General features: G+C 40.6%; 1 protein-coding gene across 1 annotated transcript in view; it reads left to right on the top strand.

The window, feature by feature from the left end:
- The window catches only part of lrmda (leucine rich melanocyte differentiation associated), a 239197-nt gene extending 228457 nt beyond the window's left edge, over positions 1–10740 (top strand). Inside the window, exon 7 of the mRNA XM_061745610.1 lies at positions 8196–10740. Coding sequence (XP_061601594.1) covers positions 8196–8275 — 80 coding nt within the window. The 3' untranslated portion in view covers positions 8276–10740. The remainder of the gene's footprint in view (positions 1–8195) is intronic.
- Positions 10741–12475: the final 1735 nt, after the last annotated feature.

Here is a 12475-nt window from a genome sequence, read left to right as displayed (position 1 = left end):
CCTTGTTTAGGTTTCTTTTTATTTAGCCAATTTTGACCCTAACCACACAGCTACTGTGTTCTAGATAACTAACCCTGAATTCTTGGGGCATACAAAAACAAACAGAATTTGTTATTTTCACTCTACAAGGAGAAACATTTGGCAAAATCTACTTGATATTGATCAGGGCTGGTTGAGGCACAATCCAGTAACCTTATTCTGACAGCCTATCACCCTGTGGCAATAGCAAATCTTTCAACTCTCCATCTCCCGTACACACATTCTGCCTTGATCCTTCTCTGGCCTTCTGTGCGAGTCATTATTATCCCAGTCATGCCCACGGTTCCTAACTTCCCTGTTTCAGTCCCAGGCTCACTCATCCACTCCAAGTTAATATGTTACACAACAAAAAGTGAAAACAAAAATAACCTAACTTTTCTGCAACCATGAGTGTAACTGCTCAAGAATGTGTTCATTTTCATGGTCTGAGGTATACTTAAGACTGTTGTTACACATTTTAACCAGTGCATCTACTGATAACTAAGAGTATGCATCTTGCATGGGATTTTTATTAACTTTGTCCTGTATATCTTCAAGCATTCATTTTAGGCTTTAGGCGTTTAACAATCCCTCATTCTTGACACATTACAGTACCATTCGTGTTGTAGGCCGTATAATCCCCTCCTTCCTGTCTCTCCAGCCCTCTCTCCCCTCATCCCTCTCTCAGCCTTCTCCCCAGCCTCTGTCTCTGTGAAAAATGGGATGCATTTCCCTGATAGCCTGTGTGAATGTGGAGAGTATAAATGGCTAATGAATTACAGATGAACATTGACGCAAATTAATCTTCCCGATGTCCCAGGGTTATATGGCAGCTATTTAAAAGTTTAATCAATACACTGAAGTTGAGAACATGCAGGCGTTGCAGTTGTTTGGCCATAGTAAACGGCCAGGAGGGGAACAGAAAAAGGCATAAGCCCAGGGCATGCATCATAATGACAGCTATTTATGTTTAATGGACTAAATATTTTTTACTGGTGGAGGTCAAGTGTCATCTTAACTCCTAAAGTTACAAACAGCTGGGTGGTTTTTTAGACCCTGGAGAGACAAGTGACATCTCAGCTGTTAAAATGCAACTAATAGACAGAGCAGTCTTTTGGTAAAGATTGAGCAAGAATAAATTCAATTTTCCAAATGCCATATTAAGCTTTTATGGCTTTTTTTTTTTTTTTAGAAATACACATCATAAAAATGATCATAAGATAAACCTTATGCTGATCCCATTAATATGCTTAAAAGATGTCAACCCCCCAACACCCACGGCTAGTTTTTTTTCTCACTACTGGTTTCTCTACTTCAGTGTATTTGAGGAAACATCTAGTTCGTTCAAGGGATGTTATCTGGTGATAGTAGCCATGAGAAGATGGTACTTTGTGGTCACAAAGGGACCAACATAGTTAACAGCAATAGTCAGATAAGTATTAGGATTATAACTATCACCATACGAGGAAGGACCAGACCGGGCAATTTTGTTTCAATCTTTGTCAAATTATGGTGAATTGCCTCTTAAAGCCTGAGTTTCCTGTTTGTAGCTGGCAGAAGTGGAATCCAGTGTGGTCCTCTCTTGATGAGGCCCATCTGCTTCAAGCTTCAACATGTGGTGCGAGTTGTCGATCAGAAGGCCCCTTTTTTTAATGTCTGATGCACATTAAGAAATTAAGGCCACGTTTACAAAAACTGATATTTCCCCCTCTACGTTTTGAAAAATACCATCATTTACACGAACCCGCATAAATACGCTGTTAAAGTGCTATGAGCAGCCATACCTACAGGGGGACGTGTAACGAGAAGCATAAAGTCATGCTAGCCAATCGGAATCCTGGAAAAAAACATCAACAAATGACACGTGTAACTGTCATGGAACGAGAATATTTCGTTTGGAGTGACAGAGGAGTGGAGTTACTTTTAAGTGTGACGTTAGAATATAAAACAGGTAAAATACAAGAAAATTTTGACGGTGGCCAAACTAATTGTAAACACAGGTCCCACACATGACGCTGGTGACATTTCTGTCGCAAAATGTGACGTTCTGAAGCCTAAATGTCCGTCTCCCTCTGTTTACAAGCAAACGTGAAGACAGAGTTTTTGCAAATCTCCACTTTGGCCAGAGTTTTCAGAAATGATAGTTTTTGGTGACTTTGAGCTTCGTTTTCGTGTAAACGAACGGCCAAAACGCATGAAAAAACACCACCGTTTTTGCTACGTGTAAACGGGGCCTAAATGTTTCTGTAAGTTCTCATTGACTTTCCAGTGCCTCAAACCAGCCTGGCCATTTGTTTTATGAGCCAGAGTTAATCAACTACACTGACAACACCTGGCTACCCGGTTCCTCGGACACCCAACTCCTATGGAAGCCATAGCCTAGTACTTATTTTTACATTTGCTGCTTCTGCAGTACATTTTGATGTTGTCTTGTGAAAATAATTATCAAACCATATTATATCTCGACCTGGTAAAGACCAGATGCTGTTTAATTGTTAATTAATGAAGTATTGTGGGCCAATTTTGCATCAGTTTTATTCAGTCCTCAGGTCCCACCAGTGACATTTCTTCGGTTGAATTTGTGAGATTACGCGTTCACCCGAAGTTTTTCGAGATCATATGAGAATCACATGGTTGTGTGCTCAATTGAACATGATATCTCACCATGTCTAGTTTCTGGAATAGACATTAAAAAAATTATGATAGGTGTCAAACAAAATGTGGATCTTTTTGCTTTCTCAAAAAAAATCTCTCGTTTGTGGCAAAATTCTCGTAAACCCACTGAATTGTGTACTTGCAGCCTCTGCAGGTACTGTTGACTTGCGAATCAGGGCCTGGTTGTGTTATTTTTTTTAATTCAAAGGATTCTCAATGCACTCCTTGTGCCTGACTTCCTCCCACTACCTGCTTTGTGTAAATGAATGTGGCCTAGTCGCGGTCCAGCACCAAAACACTCAGTAATGGAGGGGGGCGGACTGTCGCATCTGGGATGCTTCTAAACCACTCAATGGCACGTCTAGAATGGCCGCGATTCACAGCGGCTATCGTGGTGCAGTCGTTTCACAGCATTTCCGTTGCTGGTGGGACTTCCCCGTCTGCAAGACAGGAACTGGTAATTGTGTTTCAGTGCACAGCTCACCAACCTGTATATGTGTAGTATGTAGGTGTATGTATACCATCTCAGATGGAGATAGCACAAGAAACAGCGTTAAAAGTTTCCAAAGGAAATAGATTTAATAACAGTATATGCTGCTATTCATTCTTTCAAGAAAGCTATCATTCATTTTAGCAAGACAATGCTTAAAAACACAATCTCCATGTATTCCAACTGCATGGTTCTGATGTAAAAGATTTTGGTTGTTATACAGAACTACCAGTTATGTTTTATTTTTCACAATCATTTTTTTTCTGCCAAATGTTATTCTTCCTATATTTTCTTTGGAAGTATTTGACAGGCACTTCAAGGGCTAAATAAAAAATAAATTAAATATACATGCATAGTGACACCTATTCAACACTCCATACAATACAAAACAGTTCATTTTCTCAGCATGGCAGTGGGTGTCCATATGTATGCCCTCCCAAATACGCAGGATATTGAGTCACAGTCCAGCGGCAGCAGTTTATAGGACACGTGATTGTTATCTATCTGCTAGCTTCTCTGTAGAGAAAAGGTGGTGACTGTATCTTATGACGTTAGGTTGAACTGATGAAAGGGCAGCTGGAAATGGGTCCTGTCCACAATAATAGCACCGCCCCACAGCAGCCTATGCACCAACCTCATAATTCACTCACACCGAGACTTACAGAAGCTTGCCCCCAGCTCCATCTAAACCCATCTCCTGTAATCACAATACTGTTGATTCATTCAGTCCTTTAGTAATACTGAAACTGTGTTGTTCATCTTGCATTTGTTTTTTTCTGCTGGTTGGAAAAACTGATGAAATTGATGTCTAAATGGTCAAATTGAAGGGTGGGGCACAAATAAAAACAAGTCCAAAAGAGTAGGAAACAGTAACAAAATACAACAAAATAAATGGAAGACAATGCAGAGATGGAGAAAGAATGGAGGTAGCTAAGATATGAGGGAAGGGTAGATGTGGAGAAGGGACCAAAATAAGAAACTGGTGAGCGGGGAAAGGGAACTGATGCTGAGAATAGATAACCTTGATGTTAAAAGCTATATCTGCTGGATATGTCTCCTGTGACATATTGATAGCCCTTGAAAATAGTCTGATAGCTGATTTTATGTAGGGAACCATCTTTAAATCTACTCCATCACCCTTCCATCTCTGACTCCCTCTGACGTTTTTCATGAAAGTGTGTGCTGATTAAATGCAGAATTTTGAAGCAGGCCATCAGTTAATATGGCTAGTGATCCCTTTGTGTGCATCCAGATTCATGGCAGCCTTGGGTCTGTGGTTGAGACGAATGGAAAAATAATCTCAAACATGCACAGGCCAACCACAACTTAATAGTATCCACTACAACTATCAGCTGAGAAACTGTCTTTTTGGATGGGCTATCAGTGTTGAAACACCAAAAACATTGTTATTATTCATATATGATTATTATATATCATTAACTGAATCAACATTTTTGAGATTTCAGGTCAGACAGGAAAACTTTAATTTTATTTTAATTTAAAATCAAATGTATTACCACAATCCTTCAAGTGTGATTTGGTTCATGTTTGAAATCCAGTAAAGTCAATAGTTGTTTCCACTTGCGACTGAAGTGCTTTGCATACTGGGGGAAGTTTTGAACAGCTAGCTTAGTCACACTGGTGCAGAATTGTCCATGAAGTGCTGTAGAAATAATGCATGCTTTGGGTAACCAGCTCTGAAAACACCGGCTGATGATGAATCTGCTCTGCAAGTACCGAGAAAGAGAGGCAAGACACCAGTTCTGCTGCTGTTTTAATAAAGACAAAGTGTTAGGTTCTACCCTTAAACACAACAAGGGGTGTATGACATATGCAGTAGAAAGACACAATTGTTCCTCCAACAGAGAAGGATGGAAACATTAGCCTCCACATCACTTAGTTAATTTGTCACTTCGGTGGCTGCTCGCATTGTTCTCACCGTGCATTGTGTGTGTGTTTGTGAGATGAAAGCGCGTCTGGGTTTGTGATAATGGTGGTGAGCGTGGGTGTTGATTCAAGAGCACTCATCCATGGATTAGGATACACAGAGGATATTGTGAGTTTGACATCATAACACTTGTTGTTAAGTATCAGTTGTTAAGACGGAACCCCACAGACATGCGGGTTGCCTCAGAAGATGTTATTTAAAAAAAGAGTTTGGCTTAGTTATTCCCTTCTCTGTCTCCAACCACCCCATCTCAGTCCTGGTTTCCTTTGTAATAAGAGCAAGCTCTTGCTGTGAAGGAAATGCAGCAAACTGATGCATGCTGTTTATGCACACAACAAACAGCTTAATGTACTCCTGGAGTGAAAACCTTTCACATTTCTGCACTTTTTCACCCAGTGGGACTCCATTTCTGGTTTCCTCACTTTTTTTTGCCCCTAATTTACCCGTCATCTTCTCCTTTGATCACAAACAAGTGTATATCAGCACTTACGGAGGGCGCTACAGGTCACACATTGTCCGTAGTTTTGATATTGGTACAGGAGCATCATGGAATGCAGTCCTTCCAATCCACTGCAGTCCCCTTGGGCTAGTGACAAGCTCAGCAGAGTGTGAAGGCTTGAGGGGCCTCTAGCTTTAGTTCCATCATCTGTGAAGGTTATCTATGAAAGGCTTTGGTTGCAACCTACAAATGTATCCCCTCTAGGTAATGTCTTATAGGAGCTGTGGTTCTGGTACCTCCATGAGTAATCTCTTTAAGGGCCCCACTGCTGGAGAGAGTCAGTTTCTCACTGGGATCGCTGTGAATATGTGAAAGGCCCCAGCAACCATGTGATCAGAGCACTGTGCGATACCCCGAGTCCTGTGGTGTCAGGCCCAGCATCCCACCGTGGCACCTACGTCCCAAGGCAAATCGCAGCAGCTGGAATTCATCCCTTCCGCTCCAAACCTTCTCACTGTCAGATAAGCACATACATATATATACCACTCATACACCAGGGGAGCAGGCAGGCATGGAGCTGGTCCCGGATTTTATCGAAGGTGACAGCTTCTCACACGTTTGTGTTTGGATCACCTCAAGTAGCTGCGCTATGAGGGGAAATGAGCACTGCTCTACTACAAAGTCCAGATTTAGATTGACTGAGCTTGTCCCCGGGCCTGTGGACTTCTGCTGCTGCCGTACAGATCCTCCGCCTGACAGAACACCCACCACTGCTGCAAGGGACTGGTGTATGTGGGTTTCTGTGCATGTCTGTGAGCAGCATATGTGCACATGTGCGTGCGTGCCGTGGTAGAGTCTACTTTGAAGAGTCAGAGAGAGTAGGGAAAGAGAGCGATGTGTCAGGTTTGGTTAGAATTGAGGGTGGCATCAGAATATGCTTGGCACTAATATGGCACCAGTATCTCTGTCCCCGTCTCTGCTTTCTGTCACTTAGTTGCCATTCTCTCCCTGCCCTTGACAATGTCTCTTTGGATTATGTGATTGGACTTACCACTTGGAGCAGCCATCATCCCTCTGCGACACCACCTCCCTGCATATGTCTCTCCTTTTCTGCCTTGTCTCTTGCCTGCCTCCCCCTCATTCCATAATGCACTTGATGTCTATTTAGAAAACCTGGTGAAAGCTGTATCAGTTCTGCTGTCAGAGGATCATTGACAGCACTAATGCCACTTGTCCTTGCCTCATTTGGCGAGAGGTGACACCTAGGTGCAGGCAGCAACATTCATCAAGTGGCAATGCAAGTGACTGTGACATCAGAATCAGTGCAACCCAATCACAGAGCTCTGTGCAGCCATCTGCCAGGACAGCACCAAGTGGTCCATATGACCCCCATCCAATAGTCTTACTTAGCTTTTACTGACTTTAACAGTGTTCAGTTAATTGAATATCTTTTTAATTGTATTTATTGTTTCTTTCATGTAAGGCTTTGGGTAGAAAAATAAACGTTTTGTTTGCTGAAACATTTCTCTTACTTGTCTGAATAACTCAACAACTCATGCATATATATGTTGTAACTGACGTGATGTTTTAAATGCCCACTGTGATGAATGAGTGTGTGTGTGTTTTGAGTGGTTCACGTGTGACTTTGAGCTCGCTGCTGCCAAAACTTTGCCCCAAGGCTTCACTGGTCTCGCAACCTCTCATCCTCCAAAAGAAACAGAGCCTGCGCAATTCTGACATTTGAATCTGTTTGACAATAATAAGCAAATAATGTTTCCTCTGCAGTCATTGTTTTTTCACTATTTATCGTGTGTCTTTAAAGCCAGAGAAACAAATTGGCCTTGTGAAATTTGAAAATTGGAAACTATTCGCAAACATTTTTTGTTTGTGTATTTAGTTTGGTTGAAATGTAAAACAATAAATATGCATATTTAATATGACTAGTTGACCATTTGTAACTGTGATACTGGAAAATCAACTCTTTTCTCTTCACATTGATTACAAATGTGTTTATTTACAAACCAGCAACTAAAGAGGCCTGAGATTTTGGTTATTGGCTCATGATGCCTTTAACAAAATAATTTTGTGCCCACTATCATAAGATATAAATACATCTATTTTATTTATTAAGAGAAGTAAACATGTGTATTCCATTATAGGAAAAAAGCAAATATCAAGTAGATTTGTTTTAAAGTTTTGTGGTCTTTTTCTTGCTTGCTATTCATCACACAATAGTACACAATATTTTCCTGTGAGCGGTTTTCAAAGTTAACTAGGGCCAGATTTGGGTACATTTCTGGTCAGAAGGATGAGTGTTATTTGTACGAGCTGGCATAAATGTTACTACCTACCATACCCACCAGTGAATCAAATCCCCAGCAGCTCAATGCTGCAGTGTCAGTCAATGTGCTAACCTTAATAAGAGAAAAGCAACATTGTAATTAACTGATGACATTTTTATTGAATCTATGCATGAATGTATCTAATGTGTGTGTGTATATATATATATATATATATATATATATATATATATATATATATATATATATAATGTGTAATATTAGAAAGAAGAGAAAGCAATTAGCATTTTGTAAGCCTGTGCGATGTGCACAGCTCACTTACATTCATGTTGTTCTGTTTTTTAGGTGTATTTGCCAAGTGTCGCTACATCTACTACGGCAAGCACTCAGAAGGCAACCGATTCATCCGAAACGATCAGCTCTGATGGACAAAGAGAGGGACTTAGATGTGAATGGGCGCTCACAGAAGGACCAAGGATCAACTCCTTCCCTTATTTATTAAAGCCTCTAGTGATGTTGACTCACCTGATCTCATGCTGGACACAAAAAACAAAAAAAAAGATTTCACTTTTACCAAAATATGATTTTAAAGCTGTGGAAGAAGAATGGTTTCTTGTATGTTTTTATAATCCTCTTCACTTCATTCTTACAGCCTGTCGCTTGCTCTTCAGAGTCAAACATTACACTCCCACTGACATGATTGCCTCTAAGCATCAGCTGCCACACAAGTCCAGACACAACTCACACACATGCAAAGACAGTTTCTCTAGCTCTTATTATCTCACACACAGTCAGCGACAAAAACAGACCCAGCCAATTGCTTCCTTTTCTTTGACAGTCATGATGGATCACTTGTCCACTACCACCACTAATCAAGGGTGAAAGAGGTGCTGGTCACGCACCTGGGCTCTGACAAGGACTTGTCTCCATCATTCTCTCTCTTTCTGTCCAACACACTCGCATACAAACACAAACACACAGAACTGCTATTTAAGATATTAAGACATTGCACATTTTGGGCAAACACGCTCACTGCTGGAACAACACCTGAAAATCTGTGGCTACGTTTACATGCACAGCAATTTTGAAATTGTTGACTGTTTTGGGTTTTTTGTTAAATTTTTTAGGTTAAAAACAGGAGTATTCCAAGTTTCAGTTTCCCTCTTCTGATATATAGCCTGACAAACACAGCATGAGGGCATGCATTGTAAAGCAGCAGTGTGTCAGCAATGCCAGTAGTTAATACTGGTGTTATGAGTGTATACAAGTAAACACAATATGATTAAGCTCTGCCAGTTCCACATAGATTAATTAGATAATTTTTAACTCTAAAATCTGGTGAAAACAGAATGAGTAAATGCAGTTAAACTGCACTATTTTATTCAAGCCAGGCCTTAATCTTCTTATTGCGGTGCATGTAAACATGCTCTGTGTCCTGCTTCATTTGAGTGCTGATTTCTTGCCGTGCACTTAAGACTTGTATCCATTTAATTTTTGAATACATTTTCCTATCTCTTCAAATAGAAACCTTGAATATCAAACGCCAGTATGAAATAGCATCTTTGTTGTGTGCAAATTGTATGTTAAAACATGTTCTCAGAAATATTTCTCAAGTGGAGCCGATTAATCTCAAACCAGTCCACAACTACAGAAGCTTGACTAAGGACCAAAGATGGGATTTATTACACATTCCAGGTTCAGTGGCATGTAAATGTTTTGAGTCCTCTAGTCAAAATTACCATGTGTGAGGTGACTAAAAGAGGAACTGATGTCCGAAAGGCATAAAAGTAAAAACTTTAAGATTAGTAAATTAACGGGAAAGAAGCTAATATGGCTTCATGAATAGGATCATTTGAATTGTTTGAGCACTCAGCCAATAATTACCAGGGTTTCAGCTCTTAATTCATTCACCATTAACAATGAAGGCAATTGCAGACCAAAAAGAGCTGGGGGACCTGTAGTGGTGGAGCGACATCTGAACATGACTGACCTTTATTGAAGTAAAAGAACAACAATTTTCTCACTAAAAAATGTTTTCAAAAGAATGTCTAAACAAGCACTGGTAGATTTGGAAAACAAGTCATGTGGACTTGAGCCTTTTGGCAAGACAAGAGTAACTTTCCAAATGTCCAAGGCTGTTGTTATACTTTGGGACTGTGTTGTAGCTAGTGGTGAACTTTTTAAGACGTAAATGAGAATTTAAGTAGATTCCTTAAAATCTGGTGATGGAGAGACGATGCCTTCCACAGTGGGATGATGAGCGTAAATGCCGCTCAGTTATGTTTTAGGCTCCAAGTGTGCCTTTTCGACATCCGGTCATCTTCTAATCACTTGGCTTCCGAAACGTTGACAATGTTGGACGTTCTAGACCTTTGCATGCAGCTGAACATTGTTTTAATTGTTTCCTGTATGTTTTTTTAATTGTTTTGCCTTTCCAAATGTGTATTCTACCACCTCATTTATATTGAAATGTTTCATGTATTATTTCCATTGAGATGCACTTCAAATTATAAACATGCACAACTAAATCATTTACGATCCAACTATTTCATTTCTTTAGGGGATTAATAAAGGGTTGTTCAGTTCAATTTAAATATACAGATTTAATATTAAACGCATAGCATTTATCCTGTTTTTCATACCTCTATGTGATTTTTATTAGAATTTTATTGTGCTTTTGTTGCCATTATGGTTTTACAGTTTGTTGTCTTTATCCTCCGGTCTTGGATTTTATTTGACCAAAGGATGTTTAGCAGGAGATCTCAGGTAAAACCATATTAGCTAAATGTGATTAAAGGGCTGAACTAATATCTATCTTGTCATTGTGATCCTAAACTTAATATATTTTTCACAGTGTTGTATTTTTCATGCATAAAGTTAATAAAACCAATCAACATTTAATATCCAAGTTATTACAACTCCAAAGAAAGTTAATAAACATGTCATTGACTGCGAGATAATCATTCGTCACACTCAGATTTTAAGTGCTGGAGCTAAAGATGCTGCGATGGAGAACCAAGGCATGATGTCTCTGGGGCCTGAGAGAAGACATGTCGGGTTTCAATGCAGTGTGTCACTCATCCACAAACAAATGAAAGAAAGGTCAGAGATAGCCTGATGCAATGTCTGCTCGCTTTGTCTCTCTCTGTTCATTTTGTATTTTTATTACCTTAAACATTTGTTCTAGATTGTGAGATTGTGTGTGTGGGACATAGAGAGAGAGAGAGTGCTTGTTCGCATGTGCTTATACACTTCACAACTTCCTACAGGACTGTGTGACCATATTCCAGATGACATGCTGCTCAGGAGACTGGTCACTAGTGCTGGCGTTTCAAAATGACAAGGTTTATTTGTCTGTGTTTTGATATGCTCAGAGGAAACTGGAGCTGACAGCCGGAGGAGGCAGGAAGAGAGGAGCCACAACAAGTTCCCCCCCGCACGACACAAAATGTCATCCTTCCCCTGGCTGCGGCGCTCGCCCAGCCATCCTGCTGAAAAGAGCAGACATTTAAAACTTTGTGACATGTGTCACAGGCACTGCCATTGAGCCAGTGCCACTGACGGAGCTGGAATTGACAGGCCCCGAGCCACCGGAGCTGGCTGGGGGACACACTGAGTTTGGTGTGTGTCACTTCCCATCCTCGTCAGGGACGCATCACGAGCTGCCACACCAACACAAACTGCATTATGGGGTGGGTGGGGAATGCCAAAGAGGGTTGGCATATGCTTGACATGCATCGTTGTGCATGTGAGGGGATGAATGGGATGCTTGGCATCACGGACAGTAGTTTAATTAAGGTATGAGACACAGATCTACCTGTAGGCAATGGCCTCCTTGACCCTGAGCTCCATCACTGGTGATGTTTCTTGGGAACTTCCTGGCTGAACAAATGGCACGCCACTTCATCACAGCAGATCAGTGACATTCTGCTGCTGGAGCCCTGCAGGCCTCACTATTAGCTACAGCGTGTGTGTGAGAGTGTGTGGTTATGTCTGTGTGTGAACTCAAAAACATGGCCTAGCTCTGAACCTTAATATTATCTATGCTTGTACAAGCTTAAGCTACAAATGTATGTGACCCCTTATCGGAAGTGATTTTTTTCTTGTATTTTTAACTATTTTGTTTTACTTTAATTTCATTTCACTGAAGCACTGATGAGTGATACCAAAAAAGATTCCAGATTTGAATCCCAGCTGGGGCTATTCTGTGTGAGTTTATTATTGTTATTTTTCTTTATTTTTTTCAATACGTGTATCTGCATGGGTTTTCTACAGGTATTCTGGCTTCAGCTCACATTCCAAAAACATGTTAACTAAGGACTGTAAGTCATCCACAAGTGTTAGTGTGAGTGTGCATGGTTGTTAGTTAAATGTGTCTCTCTGTGGTCCTGGAACAGACCAGGGACTTATCCAGAGAGTAGCCAGCCTCTCACCTGGTGACTGTAGCCCCCTGCAGCCTCAATCGGCTAAACAACAGGGATGGATGGATGGATGGATGGATGGATGGATGGACGGACGGGCGGGCGGACAGACGGCATTAAGCAAAAAAATACGTTTTGCCAGCACAAGATGTAAAAAATATAGAAAACAAATGTGTTACTGATATACGATTATTTATCATGAGT

Source organism: Cololabis saira, chromosome 17 (genome assembly GCF_033807715.1).
Source record: "Cololabis saira isolate AMF1-May2022 chromosome 17, fColSai1.1, whole genome shotgun sequence".
Classification (NCBI taxonomy): Eukaryota; Metazoa; Chordata; class Actinopteri; order Beloniformes; family Belonidae; genus Cololabis; species Cololabis saira.
The sequence above is the reverse complement of the archived record's forward strand: the minus strand, read 5'-3'. Positions and strand labels throughout refer to the sequence as shown.